The sequence below is a fragment of the Zalophus californianus genome, chromosome X (assembly GCF_009762305.2).
Source record: "Zalophus californianus isolate mZalCal1 chromosome X, mZalCal1.pri.v2, whole genome shotgun sequence".
Classification (NCBI taxonomy): Eukaryota; Metazoa; Chordata; class Mammalia; order Carnivora; family Otariidae; genus Zalophus; species Zalophus californianus.
This window is the reverse complement of record NC_045612.1, coordinates 76,452,622-76,475,754: the sequence shown is the minus strand read 5'-3', so window position 1 is coordinate 76,475,754 and position 23,133 is coordinate 76,452,622. Positions and strand designations below refer to the sequence as shown.

At 43.8% G+C, this 23,133-nt stretch overlaps 1 protein-coding gene across 1 annotated transcript in view; it reads left to right on the top strand.

The window, feature by feature from the left end:
* MSN (moesin) overlaps window positions 1-23,133 on the top strand; it is a 66,508-nt gene that overhangs the window by 25,067 nt on the left and 18,308 nt on the right. Inside the window, exon 2 of the mRNA XM_027608080.1 lies at window positions 17,707-17,790. Coding sequence (XP_027463881.1) covers window positions 17,707-17,790 — 84 coding nt within the window. The remainder of the gene's footprint in view (window positions 1-17,706; window positions 17,791-23,133) is intronic.

Sequence of the window (23,133 nt, the reverse complement as noted above, 5' to 3'; positions counted from 1 at the left end):
GAGAGAGAAAATAGTTCGCAAGTGTGAAAGTACATCTAGGAGGGTGCCTGGCATATTGAAAGTGCTTGATAAATACCCCGTTTCTCTTAATTTCTTTCATGTATTTTGAGATCAAAACATTTCAGGACCCTAGTTAGGCTTTGCCTCTTATTTTTAAGTGTTCTCCCTGTGTGCAGTAGCACTATCTGTATGATTTTTTTTAATAGATGAGGAAACTGATACTTGAAGCAATGATGCCAATTACTGGCCTAGTTTGTGGTGAACCCCACTGTACCTTCCATTGCGGCCTGTCGAGGGGGACTGAGAATCTATGTGGGCATGTCTTGCTTTGTGAAGAGGAACCCCAGCTCTGGGGAGCCTTGAAAATTCCAGGATGAGGGAGTGGGGGAAAAGAAGAGCTATACTGAGACCGATGTTAGACTGGATGGTTATGGGGCGGGAAGAAGAGAAGATGTGCAGAGGAGAAAATGATTAGAGGAACCCTTACTCAAGAGGGCAAAGTGGTTTGTGAAATCAGTGTGCCCCGCCTCTTTGCAGAAGCCAGGCAGCTGTGGCTGAGGCCCATCCCAAGCTCTTGCTGTGCTGGTAGCTTTCACTTCCTCTTTGTGTGTGTAGTGGGGTGTGGGTGCAGTGGAAATCTTAGTCTGGTTGCCTTTCCAGGTCTACCTGTAGGTAGACACGTTTTCCATATGGACTGAATGGGTTGTAGTAGGCTCCCCTGAGGTGTGGAGAGTGGTTCCTCCCATGTTTGTGGGAGCTAGGGTAGGGAGTACTCATTAAGCTAAGCTGGTACCTCAGTGGGGCTATGCAGAACAGAGCCAGCTTCCTATCTATATCATGTATATTAGGCCACGTTGTCTGGCTTTGTCTTCAGGAATTTCTCTCTCTGCCTGTGTAACAACTCTCCCCCAAATCTGATGATCTTGTGCCTAGTATTTTGGTGGTGGTCTGTAATTTACTCTCTTTTGATAAATTCTGGGGAGAGAGTCTGGGAGCTGGGAAAGGAGACCTGGATCCTTTGTACCTTAGGAACGATTTTCACATGTTGTATATTTCCCTGTAGCATTTGGAGGCATACATTGTTTCTTGCCTCTGTGTCCTTGTACATGCTATTTCTCTAACCGGAACACCATAAGCTTCCCTTTCCGTTCAACATCTTTTTCCTGTGACAGTCTTATTTATCTCAGGACATGTCAGCTCTTCCTCTAAAGACCTCTGCCCTTCTACTTTCTCCATTGTGGCCTGAGTGCCCCTTTATGTTTCCACAGTTCCCTCTGATTGCCGCTATCACAGCTCTTGCTGTATAGAATGGTAATTACCCATTCACTCGTCTGCATGCTACTGCCTCCCTGCTCCCCCCAAAAAAATCTGTTACGTGCTCATTCACTCGCTTTCACACACGCATGTGCAAGCATTAAAATTATCTCAAGGCCTGATTCATATTGGGTATCTGATAAGTTGGTGTATGGAACAAGCATGTATGCGTATACAACTGTATCAGAGGGGAGATCCTTTCTAAAACACCTGAGGTAGGTAAGAGTTGGCCCTATTTGCTTTTCTAGATCTTACTAGAATTGTAGGTATAATTTTAGGGTTTACTTTGGAACAATGTCTATTGCCTGGGCCATTGGGAAGGCTTGTGGGTAATGACTATAGAGATTCTAGTAGGCCTCATACCTGAAGCTGTCTGAAGAAACTAGACCCAAATTAGGGTAGTGGGGGAAAGGGCTTCTGAGTCTACCCAAAGAACTTTGTGTGTGTGTGTGTGTGTGTGTGTGTGTGTGTGTAGGGTAAGTGGTTTCATGCATGCTCGCCTCCACATTAGGGGTGCAAAGATTGTATGTTTGTGGTGGTAGGGGTGCCCTGGTAATTTTGTCTGAAGAGGTTAAACAGTTTTTACCAGTCTCAGTAATTTGGTAGCTGAGCTTGTAGTTTGGAGGGCAAGATGTGGCTTTATCAACTGAAAAAAAATATAAAGCCATCTTTTAAAGAAGTTATATCAAGTGATGTACTGTATGGTGACTAACATAACATAAAAAAAAATGTTACATCAGTCTGTATAGGGACCCAAACTAATAGGCTGGATGTTATGTTCCTGTTCTCTTACTGACCACCCCCACTCTGCAACTTTTCCAAAATAATCATAGATCCATATAGCTCAAGGGCATTATTTAGGCTCTCTTTACCTTTGCTTCCAGAAAGATGACCATGACAAAAATGAAGACTGTAAGCTATGGCCACAAACAGAGATACCTGGGGCAGGTATGAGAGTGCTCTTCAGCCTTCAGCACATCCACTGGAGGCAGGGGCTGAGAAGTTGGTATTTTCTTAAAGCCTATGTGATAAACCTTGTTCTTTGTTGGGGGCAAGAGTTAGATTGGGTTATAAGATTAGATGTGGGGGAGTAGTAGGCTGGGTGGGACTGAGGACATCCTGCTTAGGGGTGGTTGGCCAAGGTCCCCCATACAAGCCTAGCCAAGGATCATGCTGCCCTAAACATTCACGCTTAGTGAGGCAGTGCTGTGGAATGGCATCTACCTCTTCGCTTCACTCTAGATGAATGAGGAGGTTCTCCCTGAACATTCAGAATGTTCAGCCACATTCTTTGCTACTTATAGTTTAGGAAGTGAAGACAAGGGAGAGCCAGGGAGTCAGCTGGTCAGAGAGAAGTGAAAGGAAATTGAATAATGAGTAGGCTCAGGCTGTGGTACCCTCTTGCCATCCCTTACTCTGAGTGTGTTGGGGGGGCTGTTTATTATGGGTCTGAAGCCATTTTCTTCTTCATAGTTGCCAAAGCCACTCTAGGCCCATTAAGACTGCCTGCAGATCAGGCTGCTTTAGCAGAAATGCTGAGACTGGCATCTAAAACCCATATGTAGTAACTTGAGTAATGTTTGGAAGACTTTTTAAAAAATAAGTTTACTGCATTTTTGCATCTCTTGGTTCATTAATCAAAGAAGAGCATTAGCATGTTGTCTTCCAGTTTCCAAATGTAGAAGTTGCTAATTTGTGTTTTTCCAGAAAATTCGTTTTTCCAGAAGTACTTTGGATCATCACCATTTGTCTCTAGGCATGGATCCTGTAATGTGGAAGGTGCTCAGTGTTAACTTGTCAAACTTCCTGTCCCTGTCTGTGAAACCGGGAGATTTATTGCAGATTATTCAGCCTGATCAGGCAGAGAACTCCAGCTCCCTCCCCAGTCAACCAAAGCCTCCTCCAAGGAAGGGAAGTGTGGTAATGACATTATCTTTCCCCAGGCAGCCACGTGTTCTCTGAGAACAGGATGTGGGGAGGGCTGGGCCCCAGTCACAGGGTTTGGGGAGGGCACGGGAAAGTGGGTTGGTGGTATGGGCATGCGGGTTTGTACCTGCCTCCTTGGCTTTGAAAGGCATGAAAAGCCCCTGTATTCTTAAGGGTTCACTTATGTGTACTTATGTGTACACTTATACGTACCTGTCTGTGTTCTTACCCTAATAAAGAACTATAAACACCTGTGACTAAAGCCCAACTCTTCAGGCTGGAGAAACTCAGTGGTAAGGAGTGGGTGGGCCTACGCTTCCCACTGCCAGCTCACGCCTTGTGTCTCCTGCAGCCATAGGCCATTTGGCAAGGTTTTGTTGGGGGAGCTGGACCCCAGTAAAGAATGGAGCTGCTTTGTTTCTCTTTCCCAGGGCCCTAGTCATTCCCCTCCCCCCAGATGGCTCCCTAGCATACTGTGGTGATTTGCATGTTCAGTTTCTTTTCAGGCCTCATTCTCTTCTTCTCCCTGCCCCCACTACTTCTGTTGGGGACCTTTGGAGATATGCTGCCTGGGGTGGGGAAAAGAGGATGTAGCTAGCTTCCTGTACAAGGGAGGGTGGGGTGCCTGCCTTCCTGCCTGTCTGCCCACCCGCCCAGTTGCCATTTACCCAGTGCTTGAGGAACTGACTGAAGAGTTCAGAGTCACCAAAGGCTGAGGGGCTTTCCAAGGGCAAAGGGATGGGGCTTGTCTCTTAATGGCCTCTCTTCACAGTTCTTCATCATGGGGATTGTTGGGCTTCCTTTTCCTGGAATCCCAATGCTGAAATGGCCTTTAGAGGCTAATTGGTCCAACTACCTTAGGTGGGGAAACTGAGGCCAAGAGAGTCCTTTAAGTCCTATAAAGAATCAGTGGCAGAGTTAAGATGAGTAAAATTCTAGAAAGTTATACCTGGAGGTCTCTCCCTTTCCCTAAGCTGGTAGTCCGGTGGTTTGCAAACTGTATTTGGCTGAACTGCCTGGGCAGCTGCTGTCCCCCTTTAACTAGAACAGTTCTACTTTTATGTACTTCATATTTTGAAGTTTCATGTGGTTTTCTATCTGAAAGAGCGAAGAGGCAAGAAACGGCTAAAAATATAATAAAATTGAAAACCACTGAGCAAGACCTACCCAGTACAGTTGGGGACACTCTACCTAGAAGGGGAAGAGATTATCCCAAGGTTACTGGGACCAGACCCAGGACCAATTTCTGGCCCACTGTTCTTGGCTGGTTGCTCCTAGATAATGGTGTAGCTCCCTCTACCACAAGAAGACTGTGCCTACCTCATTGCTGCATTGATCTTCTCCCATCTCAAGGATAGTTCTTGTAGCACCTGAGACAGAGCTAGAGGCCACTTGATTTCTTGTATGAAATAAATGACAATAAGTAAGCCACTGGACTTTCTTTTAACCTTATTTTTTCTTTTAATTTTAAATAAAAGAAACTTGGAAGGGTAAAGAACAGCATACTAGTAGTTGTGGAGACCTAGGTTCTTAGTCCTGTTTCCTTCACACTTGAGCAAATTGCTATATACCTCACTGAGGCTCCATTTCTCCCTTCTGTAAAACTGGGCTTGTCTATGCCCTGCCTTTCACATAGAATTGAATTAGGTGAGAGAATGCATGTGAACAAGTGTCTTTTAAGCTCTAAAGCACTGTGTACATGGGGCTAGGGTTATTATTGTATAGGGTGAACCAGGAACCCTGGAAGAATCTGGATTGGATAATGAGGTTGCAGGAAAAAAAGAACTAAATTTATCAAACATCTAATACATGCTAAGTGCCAAGCCAGGTTCTTTTTTTTTTTAAGATTTTATTTATTTATTTGAGTGACAGAAAGAGAGAGAGCACAAGTGGGGGAGAGGCAGAGGGAGAGGGAGAAGCAGATTCCCTGTTAAATGGGGAGCCCAACACGGGGCTCAATACCAGCATCCTGAGATCATGACCTGAGCCAAAGTCAGAAGTTTAATCAACTGAGCTACCCAGGTGCCCCAAGCCAGGTTCTTTTTTTAAAAGTGAAGGAGATGATGGTTCTCACAACAATCCTGTGAGGTAGGCATTATTTCTCCCATTTTACTTGTAGGAAAATTGAGGCTTCAAGAAATCTATGGACTTGCATTGTCCCAGGGCCTCCCTTCAGAGCCCACACTGCCAGATATTTGTGAAGAGACCCTAAGAATGTGCTTTGGTTTCTACTGGGGCTTTCTAACCCATTCCCTGACTCACTCCAGCCTCTCTCCTATAGTAGTGATGGTACTGTTTCTTTTGCTTTCATGTCTCAGTCCTGGGTTCTTTACCCCCAGCTTTCCTTGGCACCAGGCACATTTAGGTGCCCTTCTTTGGCCTTTAGCTGATGGAGAAGCCGTTTGGGTCAGCCACTTTTTTGTTGACAAGAGGGTCTTCCTACTCCCTTGGGGTGCTGGTAAGGAGAATCAGAGATTTGTTGCTAGTCAGACAGACTTGGCTTTTGGCCAAGGTCATGAAGCTAGAAGATGGCAGTTGTTTCCCTTCAGTGAGACTCAGTTTCCTCATTTGTAAAATGGGGCTAAAGATGCTTACCTGCAGGTGTATCATGTGCTGGTAAATATTTAAAAACAAGTTATCTGGTGAAGTCAAGATTTATACTGTTTACTGATCTCCATGTTGTAAATACTCTCATTATGGCCGATTCCAGGGTACCAAAGTGTGGTCCTTGAGGGAGGAATTGTAAAGAGATGCACATGATCAGGGCTAGTGTGAGCTGGTTCCAGTGCACCATTATTAATCATCGCCCTCACCCCCTCATCCCTCCCTGCATGCTGACATCTCAATGCAAATATAGGACCCCCTCACCATGTCTCTTCTGTTCTCCAAGTTCCCAGATCATCCAGGAAAGGGAAAATATCATTTAAGGTGCTCCTTGCCTGAAAACTCTCCCAGGAAAGAGTGGATATAGAGTGCTTAAGGGACAGAGAACTCAAGAAGGCTTTGATGGGAACCCTAATTAGAACATTTTGATCCATATGTTTTGGCTGGTGAGGTATCTGCATCAGCTGTTTTCTCCAATTGTCTGATTCTTAACTAGATGTGAGGATGGTGGAAGGCTCTGGGCAATGACCTGAGCATTTGATCATTCCAGAAAGCATTTAGCTTTCTGTTTGGAATTCCAGAGTCTCCCTCTACTGCCTGCAGAGTCTGCTCTGCTGGGCCCTAACCTCAAAGTCCCTGTAATGAGGATATCTGGACAGTTTAGAAGCAGTTTAGAAGACCAGACCTCTGATCCAACCCCTCATCTCCTCTCAACAGTGTCTGTGCCAGGTGATTTTCTTTAAATTTCCTAAGGGATAAGAATCACCTGGGCCAAAACCACTAATTCCCAAGATCCTCTTCTGGAGAGTCTGTTTCAGTAAGTTTGGAATGGGGTCCAGGAATCTGAGTCTTTAAATTAGTGCCCCTAATGATTCTTATGATCAGTTAAGTTTGGGAAACACCACATTAGGACTGCACAATACTCTGCCAGGTTGGCATCATTATGCCCATTTTGCAGGTGGGAAGGTGGAGAGCTCATGGCTTATTGGTAGAGTTGGATCTTGCATATATGTTCAGAATACAAAGCTACGTTCTTCCTACAACAGAGACATTGATTTAGTGCACAATTGTGTCCGTGGTGGTGAGGAGTGATGATACTAGGTAGCAAGGGACAAGGATAATCCCTGCCCTATTTTACAAATAGGGAGACCAGGTTGCAGAGGTGTTTGGTGGCAGTAGCAAAACTGTTTGCATTGCTGATCTTTTGTGGAGGTGGGCTGCATTCAACTCTAGAGAGCTGTTCACGAAGCCCAGCAGCCTAAATATCTCCATAGTTGTTCTCTACTTGTGTTTCTCTTCCTTCAAGCATCCCTCTAACCATAACACTAGCCCATGAGAGGCTGGTTGGTTCAGGGAACTGTATTCCATGCCAGAGGTTCCCAAATCTGGCTGGGCCTTAGAATTATCTGAAGTTCTTAACTTCTGATGTCCATGCCCTGCTTCTGATACAATAAATCAGAATTTCTGTGGGTGAGTTCAGGGAATCTGTATTTCAAAAATCTCCTTAGGTGATTCTCTTAAGCCAGTTTGCAGACCCAGCTTGTGATTTTTCTGGATACCAGCTGAAGAAAGTTTGGAGGTCCTGGTGGGTTGTGTTGAGGAGGTAGGGATTTGTGTATTTTGGTGAAACATGATTGGAGAAAATAGCAAGGCAGAGCCCAGATTAAGGAAGATCAGGCAGCCCCTGTAAAGGACAAGGTAGCACAGGTGCTCTCTTGTGTTCTACCTCTTCTCAGGGCTCTGCTTCTTGTGGAAAATCCCCATTCCTCCCAAGAGAGAAGGCATTTAAAACAATGCATGCAAGGATATGTGTGTGTGAAGCTGATGTGCATGGCTTCACATTTTTTAACCAACTAGAAATCTAATCACATTTTAGAGTTTGCCCCCAAAGTGAAAGGGTCCTTATGCTGAAAGGGCTCTCTGGAGGTCGTCTTGGGTAGTCCCTAGACCTCTGCAGTTGAACACATTTTCATTTTAAATCATTTTAAGAGGTAGGATATTTGTAATAATATGGCTAAAAACGTGAGATGCCTGGGTGGCTCAGTCAGTTAAGCGTCTGCCTTCGGCTCAGGTCATGATCCCAGGGTCCTGGGATTGAGCCCTGTGTCCGGGCTCCCTGCTCAGCGGGGAGTCTGCTTGTCCGTCTCCCTCTGCCCTCCCCCCATTTGTGCTCTCTCTCGCCCCCCCCAATAAATAAGTAAATAAATAAATATTTAAAAAATATATAGCTAAAAAAGGGGTTAGTAGTCATCCTATTCTACTTGTGATGTGCTATATATTTTCATGTCTATTATTTTAACTTAAATCTCCCAATAACCCTGTTGCGAAGTTGATATTATTAGACCTGTTTTATAGATTAGGAAACTGAGTTTCAAAAAAAGGGAGGTGAAAGAAACTCCAAAGCCTATTTCTGTTATACCATGCTTCAAAGAGCTGAGACAATTATTTCTGGGACAAGGACTGCAGTTATGTGGGTTTCCCAGATACTGGATTTAGCTGTTGGCTTCCCAGTAAGGTTGGCAGAAAGCTGGCTTTAGCTTACCTCTGGGGTTAAAAACAGCTTTTTGACTTGGCCTGGAAGCCTCCTCCCGCCCCTGTAGAGTTAACTGATCCTGGCTTCAGCAATTTTTAACACCCAGAAGCATAAGACAGGGAAGAAATCCCAGGAGCATTAGCTAGAACTCAAACTGAGGCTTGGATCAGCTCCAGTGTGCTTCAGAGCTGTGATGCTGGAGGTTTCTGGGGTGGGTTCCTGAGCAGAGAAAGTAGAGCCCTCTTCTGGTGCTCTGGGCAGACCTGGCATCTCTAGGCAGCTGCAAATGATCTGTGTTTCCAGCCTACAAATACTTCTTATGAAACTTGCAGGCAGGAAGCTTGGTCAAGCAGGCAACTGGTGTGAATGACTGCAATCCAGCTGGGTGTATCCCCAGAGAGGGGCTTTGCCCATTTGGGAGACTCACTTTATTAATGATGGGCCCTGTCCCCTTTTGTTTCAGCAGCTTCAGAGTTTTACAGGAATTGAAAAATCTGCTGTTCTTAGCTACCTAGATATAAATCTGTTCCTCAAATTCCCTGCTTCTTTCCCTGTTTCATCCCACCCTCTCCTCACCAACCTCCATCTCAGATCTTGGCTGTATCTGCTATCGGGGAACTTGCCAAGCAGTTGCAATCCAAGTTTTTGCAAAAGAAGCTGTCTTGGAAGCAAGGATTTTTGAGTTTTCTTCTATGGTGTTATGAAAGGTTTAGTTTCCCTAGAATGAGTGTTAGTGAATGTCTCAGAGCCTGAAAGTTAGGCCTGCCCTCTGTTGAAAGCTAGACTTCCAAGCCATGCTAGCTTGGAGTTTTTCATGGAAGCAAGATGGCCCAGCTTCCTCTACATAGTCTTCATAGTCTTTAGCAGTGGTTTACCTGAGGTCTACTGTTTCTTTCTTTTTTTTTTAAACTTTTTATTTATTTATTCATGAGAGACAGAGAGAGAGAGAGGCAGAGGGAGAAGCAGGCTCCCAAGGAGCAGGGAGCCCGATGCGGGACTCGATCCCAGGACCCTGGGATCATGACCTGAGCCGAAGGCAGACACTTAACCATCTGAGCCACCCAGGTGCCCTGTATCTACTGTTTCTAAGTGCCAGGGTGGTTCTATAGCTTATTAAGTGGCCACTGGATCAAGAGCCAGATTTTTTAATCCCTGATCTCATGCTGCCTAGCAGCTGTGTGACTCTGGGACAATGCCTCTCCTTTCCTGGACCTCAGTTTCCCTAGCTGTTATGTTGCAGAGTTTGAACCAAATGATCTCTAAGGTTCCTTTCAGGTCTGATAGTTTGGGATTCTGGACTGTTTATTCTCTTGGAGAACAGGGATGGGAAGTTCAGAAGGATGCTATTCTGGAGGAGCCAGATGAGATTCTAGAATGAGTGGATTTAAATTTTAAGGAACTGTAAAGAGGAGGAATGGCTATGCTGAGGAACTGGTGAGGCAGCCTCTGTAACTAAGAAGGAGAGATGAGCTGCGGTGGGGGGTAAGTGAGTAGGTGTTGTTTGATCCTGGAGTATGGTTTGGCTGAGCTGATTTTGAGAGTAAGTCCTGGAGTTGGATGCAAATGGCAAAAAGTTAGTTTACTTCCTGACCTTCATGTATTGAGAGGGGGACTCTACCTCAGTCTGAGCTTGATCAAAAGGCCATACAATTAAGGCTGGATTAATGGTGAAGCTTCAGATTGCTAAGGTAGTCTCATTGTTTCTGACCTTTACAGCTTTGTCCTCTGCTCTGAACTCTCATTCCCATAGTGACTAGGTATGTTCTCATTGCTAAATTAGTTACATGTAGGGGTTACTCCCCCAAATATATGGTGACTGGTAGAGTAACACCCCATTTCCAATATGCCCTTGTCTCCCAATGCTTCTTGGGGAGCTTTTGGAGGGCAAGACTGAGTCAAACCAAGTAAAAGGGGAATCCTTTTCTCCCATGACCTTTGTAGCAGTTGAAGTGGTTGAAGAACTGCTGACCCATTAAGATATGGGTGTGCATGGGGTTGGATGTGGCTCTCCTTTCTAGAAACTACTGGGAAAAGGCACAGGCATAGGAAGGGTTAACCCCAGGCAGGTCTTGATGGCTGCGTTAAGGGTCTAGAGATGGGCAGGAAGAGGTCAGAACAGATAACAGCTCCAGGTACCATTTCCAAGTCAACAGTGGCTGAGTTGCTGGGAAGTGAGTGAGTCAGTGGAAGAGGGGGAGGGGAAGAGGGGGAATGCCTCCTAGGCTGGAGATTCAAAGCAACCCTTGTTTTCCCTCTTATGGAAAACAGCTGCTTGAGGCAGTGCTGTCATCCCAAGAGGCAAGACAGACCAGGCCTTGCCCTGCCCTGCCCTTGCCTCAGTTCTGGCAGCAGGAAATGGTGGGTGCTGGAGCCTAAATAATGGGGATTAGGTAGTTTGAGTAACACTGTGGTGACTGTTCTCTGTCCAGTGGCGAGACTGAAGTTCTGAGGTTGCCCTGGTAAGGCTTGTCCTGCCTTTGTCCCCTTCCCCCACTTGCCTTTGTCTTCTTCATACCAGCAGCTCCACTGAAATGCCAGAGCGGGTGGGCCCTTGAGGAGAATGTGGAGGTGGCAGGTGGGAGTGAGGTCATTGAGCCCGGACACAACTGCGCTGACTCACAAGCTCTGCCCCTGTGAGGGGGCCTTCCCAAGGAGTGCTTCCCAGATGTGCTCAGGCTTTCAATGCCAGAGTATTTTGGCCTTGGACAAAATAGTTGCCAAGGCAGTGTCTGAAGACAGCAGTGAAACCAGCATGATCAGAGAGTGGGGTGGAGTCATGGAAGGAGCTCCAGGAATGTCTAGAAGACCAGTCTTCCCCACTTGCTGGTTGAGTAAATTTGGCTTCAGTGATGTTAAGTGATACTGTGGGTGATGGGTCTTGGCACATTGTTGGTATTCAGTAAGTGTTCATTTCCATCCTCCTGTCACCTGCCTCTGTGTATCTCAGTTTCATCATCTATGAAGTGGGGCCAGTAATTTTAATTCTTTCTGGTTTACATGTCCATACTTCAGGCAAATTACTTGTGGTTATTCAACTCTCTCTACTTTCTCCTCTGCCCCCCCCCAAACTCCTCTCCAGGAAGAGCCATCTTGTAGTTCAGTGATATGGGACAAGTGAGGGGAAACACTGCCCTCATCTCCTCACTGTGGTCTGGCTACTGCTTACCTGGATATTCCTGGCTCTAGAAAAAGAGAGGGTTGGTCCTTTCTTTGAAGCTGGCCAGGCCCAGAATCCAAAGTACCCTAGCTGCTGCAGCATCTGGCCTGGTTATTTTTGTTTTCTAGGCCAGACCACTGGGGACACAGGAGAGATCCCAGTGTGTTGAGGGCTTTGGATGGCAGACCACTAAGATGGGTTCATTAGTGAAGGACATTGGTGTGGGAAGTGTCTGTTCAATTGTTCAATAAATAACAGTGTATTTATTGTTCTTGGGCTAGAGGTGGGAGGGCTAGTGTATGAGAGGGTGACACCGTCCCTACCACACCCAAACTTTTTGTTGTTGTTCCCTAAACCCTTAGTGTTCTCCAGAGACACGGTCTTTAAACTCAGGCTGTGCCTAGATCCTCAGGGACAGGGTTTGGAAGGGATTTCATTCTCTACATATTGAAATAATACCCCACCCAGGCCAGTTTCTTCATTCCTGCCAAGCTGAGGGGCTGCCTGGGAACTTTCTGCTGACTTTGGAGGTTTTATTTTCAGGTTCTTGTCTCCCAAACTAGACCACCCTCTTCTCATAGAAATTGCAGAGACCAGGCCTCAAAGGAAGGCAGTGGGTACCTACTAGGGTGAGCGTCCAGGGTGCCCTGTGTGGCAGTGGGTCTGGGCATGCAGCTCATCTTACACACTTGGGTTCCAGATTAGTCTAAGGGAGAACAAGGGATCTTCTTTGATCAAGACTCTGTTCTACCTATCACCTTCAGGCCCCAGCTATGTTATTTTTTTTTAAAGATTATTTATTTATTTATTTATTTGAGACAGAGAGAATGAGAGAGAGAGAGCACATGAGAGGGGGGAGGGTCAGAGGGAGAAGCAGACTCTCCGCCGAGCAGGGAGCCCGATGCGGGACTCGATCCAGGGACTCCTGGATCATGACCTGAGCCGAAGGCAGTCGCTTAACCAACTGAGCCACCCAGGTGCCCCCCAGCTATGTTATTACCCTAATTCCCCCCCTACCTCTGACACACAGAAAACAGGAGAGTACAGACCTATGACCCTGTCCTCATGACTCACATTTTCTTCTGAGTTAAGTGGTGGCAAGAATAGAAGTCCCTTTGTGTTTGCTTTTCTTTCTTTCTTTTTTTTTTTTTAAACCTAAGATTATTTGTCCTCAGTGAAATTCAGGAGATCTTAGGCTGTTCTCCCTGGAGTAGCAGCTACTGTGGAAATGGCAGAAACCCTGAACAGGGATTCTGGAGAAGTAGGTTCCAGTTTGGTTTTGGCTGGACATCTTTAGTTTTTAGAAGAGCCCTTGTTCTGGGGTCGTGCTCTATTTAGGAGGAAGGAAGCACAGACAGCACTAGCGTGTATGACATGCTTATTCCTAACCCAGGCTGGGTCCTTTTCTACCAATTGATTTATTCAAGAAACATTTCTTCAAAAAATATTTGATGTAAATATTTGGGCTTGTGAGCTAAGCCCTAAAGATGTTACATTGACGTGACCTGTGATTGATATGATCTATGATTGACACTGGCTTATTTACTTTGAAAATTCTTCCCAACAGTGTGAATTAAAGAGAACTCCTAGGCTGTGGAATGTTTCCTTGGAGTCCTACCTCTTTCATCAGTTTCCTCCGTGGGCACTTTCTTCCAAAAAGCCTTGTTCTGATTCTGCCCCACTCTGCTCAGAACCTCCAGGCTGGCCGGCCACTGCCAACAGGATTAAGGCCCAGCTTTCTAGCATAGCCTTCAAGGCCCTCCATTTACCTTCCCAGCCTCTCTGCCTACTCTTCACTTTGTAGGCCTCATTCACCCTGAAGTAGACCTGCTTCTAAATGGGCCATCTCCATCCCTGTATCATTCTGGGCCATCGCACATACTGATTTCTCTACCTGGGACATTTGAGTGTTCTTCCCCCCCATCCTGCAATCTCCTTTTTTTTTTTTTTTTTTTAATGCAGCTTATCCTTGTGGACCGTGCAAATATCACTTTGAACTGTGGTTTCTTATCTCCACAAAAAGATTCTTCTGTTCTGCTATGGCATTCCTCTGGGTCTTCCTTGTATATTATAGTTTTCCTATTATTCAGTAAGTCTCCTTGGGGTCAAGGACTGGTCCTATAGCTCTACTCTAACCATAGTTCCTTAAATGCAGTGTTCCCTTAATATTGGGTGAATTGAAATAAATTTATAGGAAGCTCCTTAACCTGGAATTCTTAGGCCTCCATGGGGGTCCATGGATATAATCTGAAGTGGGAAAGATCTATGAACCTGGATTGAAAAAAATTACTTATTTGTTTTTACTAACCTCTCACTGAGATTTAGACCTCCTTCAGTTATGAATACAAGCAAAATTGCCCTACTAGGTATTTCCCCCAAAGATACAGATGTAGTGAAAAGAAGGGGCACATGCACCCCAATGTTCATAGCAGCAATGTCCACAATAGCCAAACTTGGAAGGAGCCGGGATGCCCTTCAACAGGTGAGTGGATAAGGAAGATGTGGTTCATATATACAATGGAATATTACTCAGCCATCTGAAAGGAGGAATACCTACCATTTGCGTCAACATGGATGGAACTGGAGGGGATTATAATAAGTGAAATAAGTCAAGCAGAGAAAGACAATTATCATATGGTTTCTACTCATATGTGGAATATAAGGAATAGCACAAAGAACCATAGGGGAAAGGAGGGAAACCTGAATGGGAAGAAATCAGAGAGGGAGACAAACCATGAGAGACTCTGGACTCTGGGAAACAAACTGATGGGTATTAAGGACGACAAGTGATGTGATGAGCACTGGGTGTTATACACAACTAATGAATCATTGAACACTACATCAAAAACTAATGATGTATTATATGCTGAGTAATTGAACATAATAAATTAAAAAAAGAAAAGAAAGATACAAACCCCAGAATCTACAAAGGAAAATAATGACAAATTAATTATGTGAAAAATGCTATAGAAAAAAAATGTTAAAAGGGATAACACAAATAACAGACTGGGAAAAAATATTTGTTCAACCTATGACCAAATATGAACTTCCTTAGTATATAATAGATATATACTAATTAATTAATAGATAAAGAGAACAGCCCAATAGAAAAATAGACCAAGGACAAAAAAATTAAACTAATAAACATAGTTATTTTTAATGAGCAAGCTCAACTCACTGGTGTATAAACAAAATATAATTTTTATTTTCCCAAAAAAAAACCCTAATATGTTGGCTAATTGAACTTAATAAAAAAAAAATGTGAAATTAAAAAAAAAAAAACCTAAATGACAGAATGAGGAGAGCCTCAGAGCTGATGAAGGCATAAAGGTGCTGGGAAGGTGGCCCAGCTGGAGAGGTCATGGAAGCTCTGTATCCCCCCACCCCCTGCCTACCTTGCCCTGTGCATGTCTTCCATTTGGCTGTTTCTGAGTTACATCTGTTTATAATAAACCAGTAAATGAAAAAAAAAAAGAATACAGGCAAAAAAAGAAGTGGTAAAAATGGCAGTACCTGTGACTTTGTCACTAATGGAAATCTAAAATCTTTTATATCACAATTTTTTGCTGTGGTTTTATTTTTATTTATTTAAAAACTTATTATTAAAATATAGTTGATATACATTGTTATATTAGTTTCAAGTGTACAACATGGTAATTTGACAATTCAATACATCACTCAATTCTCTATATTGTAGATTTCTCAAAATATTTCTATGCTTAACACAATGTTGAAATTACAGTAGTAATAACAAATAAGATACAGTGCTAGGCAATTACTTAATATCATAAAAAGCACATATTTTTATAACAATTTCAGTATAATTGGTTTCTTTGTATCACTTTATTTCATGCTTTTACAAATATTCTGAAAGGGGGTCCATAGACTTCATCAGACTGCCCAGAAGGGCCCATGGCACAGTAAAAAGATCAAGATATAAAATCTTCCCATCTCTGGATCTTTACACTATGGTAGATCTCTGTATTTCTTATATCTCCATGCTTAGAACTGCTCATTTAACCATCTTCTGACTCCTACTGAGTTTTGGGTACTGGAGAGGTAACTCAAAGTTAAGACAGAAACCTTGAGGTGATAATGAAGTCCAGTGTATTAAAAGCCCTACTGGCTTTTTTCTACTCTTTCCTATGTCCTCAGTCATTGGTGTTTTGAGGTCTCCCTTGACTCAGCTCAATGGTGATTTGAGGCTAGATGTTGAGGCCAAATTCCAGCCCATTGGGCCTTATTCTCACTACCTTATGAAGGCCCATTCTATAGCGGTCACTGGATTGGCAGGAAGCCTAGGATAACACCAAGTCAAGGTGGCTAATCTTGCCCGTTGTCTCCCTCTGGGGTAACTTGCCTTACTTGTTCCTGCCTTCAGGGCCTTTCCTGTCCCATTGTCAATCTTGAAATAGATTTCCTCCCTGACTCCCTAGTGATATTTATTTACAAAGTTGTTCCCCAGGCCTGGTCCTCATCAGAATTGTTCAGCTGGCAAAATGGCTGTTTGGCCCCCTCTTCCCCGCTAACTGACCCCTATGCTCAGGAAAGACCCAGAGGTGTCAAAGACTGATAAGGCTTAATGTCTTACCCACTCCATGGGGATTTGCATTTTTGATAATTCTATTTTTAGTCTCCAACCAATAGTATAAGTAGTATATAAGCATCTTAGAAAATGTAGATTAGGGTTTTTTTTTTTTTAATTTAAAGAAGGGAGAACACACTCATCACCACCCTAAAACCAAGCCTGACTAATACTTGGGCATGATTCCAATAATTATCTCTCTGTGCATACTTTTTATAGAATTGAGCTCATGCAATCTTGTTGCTTTCCCTTCTTTGCTTAATATTACTGAAGTACTTTCCCTGGGCATGAAATAGTCTTCAAAATATTTTATATGACCTTATATAACAAGCCAGTTTGTGGCTGTTCTATATAGAGTACTTACGCAAAATGTCCCACAAGTTAAAGAATTAATCTTTGATTTCTTCTTATGGGGGTATTTTACACTTTGATGTACAAAGCGTTTAGTGTATTGGTTTAAACTGAGGTTTGGACTTAAATCTGAATTCAAACCCTGTCTTCCCCACTTACTAATGATATGACTTTAGACAAATATTTATTTCTTCATCCCTAATGTGGAGATAACATTATCTACTTCATAAGGTGATTGTTGATATTAAATGGGATAGTGCACGTGAATCGCCTAGTGAATAGCAAGTCTCCACATATGAAAGCTACTGCATATTGCTACTACTATTACCACTACTACCAAGTTTTCAGCCAAAGGAACAAATCTCCACTGATGAAATTTCAGCTATCATTTACCTGAGCTAGGGGGTCTATTTGTAAAAGCGGAGGGTACTTTTTCCAGTGACTATAAATTGTGTGTGTGGCTACCTGTTATTTTCATTGGTGCCTGCCCCTTTTCCTTTTCCCCTCTGCTGACTTGGCTTTGGTAGTATCTCTGTGCCACCACACCTACCTACCTTTGCTAAGGCCCCTCTTCTCTTTTGTGCTTAGGGAGAGCAATGAGACATAAATGCAAGAAGTATTAACAATGCAAGTCAGTATATAGAACCATAGACACCAGCATTGAAATGGTCATCACCTAGTGTAATTGACACCCAGCCCCTGCATTACTACTGTTGTACGGATGAGGTGAACTAGGTTCCAGGAAGGAGATAAGACTTATCCAAGGTTATAGATTGAGACAGTTGCAGTGCTAGGCTTAGAACCCAACGTTCTTTATCTTGCCCTTAACTTGTGTCTGCAAAGACAAGTACTGTAGATAATTCAGGTTGTGGATCAGAGGTGGGAAGAGAATGCTGTGGGTCTAGAGCTGGCTGGTGTAGGTGGGGAAGGCTTCCTGGAAGAAGTACAGTCAGCACTTGCTTCCTCTTGATAGTAGGCTGATTTGCATTTATCTGTTTGCCCCTTGGTAAGCATTGCTCTGTGTCTATGTTTATTGTCTTCATAAGCTGGTTGGGAGCTAGGGTCTGGTTATTGTTTGTTTATTTCAATATTCTCCCTTCCTTCCCACCAATATCTAAGTTGCTCAGATTCTTAGCATCCTAGCTCCCTCTTCTTTGGTTGAACAGATACACTTGTTCCAGGCTCTGCTAAGCACAGAGCCAGACAACTAACTCGCCTCTTTTGATCTCATCCTAGATCAATGTGCGTGTGACCACCATGGACGCAGAGCTGGAGTTTGCCATCCAGCCCAACACCACTGGCAAACAGCTGTTTGACCAGGTAAGGGAGAGACTATTTGTTTCTTAGCCTCTTCCAATTCTTCCAATAGTTTCCACCGCAGTGCCCACTTCTTGGGAATCTCTTCTCCTACATGCTCCTTCAAGATAGGTCCAAACAAAGGCTGATCCCAGCTTTAATAACAAAGGAGGCAACGTTTAACTTTGGCAGCCTGTACCTCAGATGGCTCCAATTAATCTTATCCTTGGTCCTGAACATGGTAGAAAAGAGAAGCGAGCAGGGTATGACTCTGTTAGATGTTCTAAAAATGTTAGCATATGGAGCTTTCCTCTCAACTCTGAAAGATGCAAGTGATCTCTCCCCCATTTTAATGATGAAACTCAGAAATTAAATAACTTACTGTATTTAGCCAGTATCTGGCTGGGATTTCAATCTGCATTCTAATCACTGCACCCCATGGCCTCTGTCACTTTTTTTTTTTTTTTTTTTTGCTTCCTAGTAGAAGGAAACCAACTTATTTTCTCTGAGGTAGTGTGCTCTATGTACATTTCCTTCAAAAGAATATTGGAACTTAGGACACCACTGGGAGTGCTAAATGCATTATGAGGGTACTTCATAGCCTGAAGTCAGGCCATAGAGATAATGATGACATGTCATTCCCATCTCCAACGCAAGGGATGTCCCTTCACAAGGAGTCACTGTTATCAGAAGGGATATGCTATATATAATCTAATAGCTGGGTGGGGGGCCACAGACTCTGTCAGCATTCAAAGACTCTCCATGGGCCAAGGGAATGTGCCATCTGTGACCAGACTTCCAGGAGTGAAAATGGGATTCCCATTTCCAAAGGCTGGAATCCTTTCAGATGGGTCATTATCCCATTTCTCTACCAGTTTCTGGTGAGGTGGGGGTCTGATACTGTCTAGAATATGTTACCTTGATGGATTTTCCAGGCCCTCTTTCTCGTTTGCCCTCTGAGTCTCTCTGTTGTCTTAAGAACGTACCCAGAGTTGGGGAGGGAAAGGAAGAAAGGCTCCTTCAGCCTCTTCTCAGACTCCTTCTCAGACCCCTGGTTCTACACATTACCCTTCTCAAGCCAAATGATGCCATCCCCTGCCTTCAACACTGGGGACTTTGTTCATTTGCATTGGAGGGGGATAACTGTGGAAGGAGGGTGAGGAAGGCATCATTTAGAACCTAGGGCAGAAAAATTCTTGAACAAAGAGGCTTATTAACTTCAAAAAGCCACAAAGCATGGTAATTCTTTGTTCATGTTGGTTTGGTTTGTGTACTGTGGGTGTTGTTCTGTAGGAAGCCCAGATGGTAGGGAGCCCTGGACAGATGGTATGCTAGTTGTGAAAGCAACTACTTCCCAAACAAAACCTTTGAGAGACTTGAAGCTTTCATGCTGGCTGGAGAGAGGAAAGGGAGAAAGCCTGTAAGTTCATGACTTCTCATCTGGAAGATCAGTGTTGTTTTAAGAACTATCATTTATTGAGCACTTACTATGGACCAGCCTTGGCTAGATGCTTTAATCCTTGCAATGATTCTGCCTCTAAGAGGTAAAAGAACATACTCTAGGTTATGCAGTTAGTAAGTTGTAATATGGAGTTTCAAATACAGCTTTGCCTGCAAAACTATAGTTTTCCCACTGCAGTATTCTGTCTGGGTAAATGAGGCTGTTTGGGTTGAGAAGACTTAAGGTAAGATGTGTTCTCTGTCTTGAGATTTCTGAGGGGCTGTCATAGGAAGGAGGGAGCAGTAATGTTCTGTGAGGTAAGATGGGGCAGAACTGGGACCCCGTGGGTGAAAAAGGGAAAAAAGATTTGAACTCAAACAAGGAGTTGAGCATCTGGCACTCTCAGGGCCAAGGCAGGTCTGGATGGGAATCCACAGAGGTATGTATTCACAGGCTGTTGGGGGATATGATCTTTTCCCTCTCTCTAACTTGATGAGTGAGTCATTAAGGGAAGAAGTCCATTCTGTCTGGCCTTTGAGACCCATTATTCAAGGAGGCCCTCCTGGTGGAATTGGGGCCTAGGAGGAAGGAGCTGGACTCCTTGGAAGGAATTGACAAAAGCTCTGGGGCCACCCTGGAACCCAGAAGTTATCTGGCCAGTAGCCAGAGAGGAAGCTGACTGGAGAGGAAGCACCCTCTTTGGCATCAGTAATAAATAACAGGCAACAATGAGAGGTCATAGCTCAAGGAGACACAAGACCTGGTGGGAAAGGGAAGTGTGGCCTATAGTTCCTCCGTTTACCTTTATGAGTGTGCACACAGCTAGGGAGTGGAGAGAACGTTTTGCTACAGCAATTCTGTCACTACTTCTAAAGCCTGAGGTTCTTCAGAGGGCTCTTGATTGCCTAGGTGCCACTAAGGGGCAGTGCCACCACCATTAGTTCCATTTTTGAGAACCCCCTGCCCAGCCAGGGGCTCTAACTCTATCTGCCTCTTCCCTTCAAGATACTGAGCTCTACAAGAAGGGTGAAATCTCAGAGCATCCATTCATTCATTTGTTCATTGACTAATTGACTGTTGACAGAAGGTCTATACTGTGTCTCAAGAAAAATCTCTAGACCTATTAAACACCATCTCTGTCCTTAAGGACCATGGAGTTCCTTACCTATAGAAGCAGAGAAAAGTAAATGCAACACAACTCTCTTCTCACATAGAATAAAACACCCTTGAAGTTCAGGTTGTGTATAGAAGTGATATATAGTGTATAAATTATGGGATTTAGTGTCAGCCTTGGGTTCAAATTATGTTCTTCTATTTAGCTGTGTGACCTTGGTTGGCTCATTTAGCCTCTTAGGACTTGAATTTTCTCAGTAAAAAGGTAATCAAACTAATTTCAGAGATTTTGTAGTATTATTTAATCCTCAATAAGTAAAGTGTCTGATGTATAGCAGACACTCGAATTTTGGTTGCTCTTATTAAGGGCTAAATAAGTAGTAGAAATTGCCCTGGGAGTTCAGATAAGGGAGCCATTAAATCAGGAAGATTTTTCTGGCTTGGTAAAGTCTTTAGGATTTGTGGATTCTGCATTGAAGACAACAACCTTTTCTTCTTTTTCTTCCATTTTTATTTTATAAAATAACTACCATCTATTATTATAATAGTAATATCCCCATCTTGTAGTTGAAGGATTGAGGCTTACGGGGGGGGGGGGGGAAGACCTGTTTAAGGTTAGATAGCTAGGAAGTGGTATAGTGGCTTGAATCAAGGCATATATCATTTGCAGTTTTCCCAGTGCCTTTTGTCAACTGTGTCTTCTGTGACCTCCCCTCTCTTTGCCTGTTCCCATTCTGAGTGGAGGAAATTTGTCCCTAAACTTAGAATCCTAGCTGAGTGTGTTCTATGCTATAGAGCAGGTGGCCACTTGAACACAGGCAGTGTAGAGTAGCAGAAACAGCGTTGGTGGCAGCCCCTACCAGAACTTTCCAGTTGTGCATTGATTTGTTTTCAGGTAGGTGGTTGATGCTGCTGTTGCCAAGCCTGTAATGGGATCTCAGTGGGCCTTAAAGTGTTTGGGCATTGATGGAGTTTGCACATAATTTTTGCACATTACACAGTTTTCCTTTTGAGGCTCCAGCCTTGCTTCCCAATTTTGCTCTGGGCTTCTGAAGTGGCTCATTACATCACTAGTTGGTTTACTCAGATGCATGGGGGATATGGAGAGGAGGGCTGTGGGCTCTGGAATTGACCTGATTGCCCCTTCCCTCCATAGATCTCAGATGTAGGCGGCCTTCACATGCAGAGGAGAGACAAAAGAGGGTTCTTTCTTACATTCAAATGCTCCTAGTAATTAGTGAGGATTTTCTTAGAGGCAAATCTCTTCCCCTCACTGGACCTCAGTTTTCTAGTTTATGCTGCTTGGACCCGATAATACTTCACAGTCTGTTGTGAGGGTTTGTGTTGTGTGGCTCAATAGAATTCACAGCCAGTGTCTTAAAAACTGAAGTCCTAGTTCCTGTAGGTGTATATGGCAGGTTTTAGGAAGTACACAGAGCTGTGTGGTGAATTTGATTTAGTAATTTAGTATCTTTTATTTTAAGATTTTATTGTCAGAGAGAGAGAGAGCACACACACACAAGAAGGGGCAGTAGCAGACAGAGGGAAAAGCAGGCTCCCTGCTGAGCAAGGACCCCGATGTGGGACTCGCTCGATCCCAGGACCCTGGGATCATGACCTGAACTGAAGACAGACGCTTAACCTACTGAGACACCCAGGTGTCCCTTGATTTAGTATCTTGGAGCATCAGTTTTACTTGTAGGTGTTATCTATTTCATTATTAAAACAATGGGGTGCCTAGGTGTTTCAGTTGGTTGAGTGTCCAACTCTTGTCCGTCTCATGGGTTGTGGGACTCAGCCCCACCTGGGGCTCCACACTCAGCTGGGAGTCTGCTTGAGCATTCTCTCCCTATGCCCCTCCCCCCAGTCACGCACGCACGTGCATGCTTTCTCTTAAATAAATAAACCTTAAAAAACAAAAAAAAAATAGATATTTAAGGAGTAGACTGTAAAATGTGCACATGTAATTAAGATTAAACCTGAGTCTTCAAAGAAATTCTGGCTTTAGCCATCTACTTATATCCCCCTATCCTTTGTGTCCCCTGGGGTATATGCATTTATTATTTTCTGCTGCTTAGGGATTTCTTCCATAGAAGCTTTGAGAAATGCTAGCTCAGGCCAGATAAATTGGCAGTCTGGGGTCAAAGGGAGCCAAGAAAAAAATATATATATATTTTATCAGAGATGGAGTCATTTCTCAGAGTGGAATGGGAAGGACCCTAGTCACTGAAGCCACAGATGTTGTTCCTGGAACAAGGACCTAGAGACTCTCTCCCACTAGAAAATAAGATTTCTTTTTTTGTCTGGGGTGGAGGTCTCAGCTGGAAGCAAAGCTGGAAGTAAGCAAAGCTTGGCCTCATTCCCAAGTGGAGACAAGAGTTGCTTGATCAAATGATTCCCAGTACCCTGTGTACCTTAATTGGAGATTTCCTTATAGCCTGGAGTCTAGGGGTCATCTGTTTTATCCTTTGTTCTTTTTCAGTCTCAATTCTGACCTTAGATCATATTTCCTTCCCTCCACACCCTTATTTCCTCACTTTGGGACTTCGGTGGAGGCTGAGAGAGATTGCTCTCTCCAAAGCCCTGAAGCCTAAGGAAGTGGAAAATTTATATGCATCTGATTTCTCTATGTTCATAAGGGAAGAGGCAGAGCTCAGAGAGATAAAATTTGCTACTGATCCTGAAATCTTTTTTTTTTTTAATATCACTTTTGCTGTTATTTGTCCAACTGCTCCTCAGAGATAATCCACATCCTGGAACTATTTTGGTCCTGTGATCTTCCTCTCATTACACCCCTACTCATCCTTCTAGTG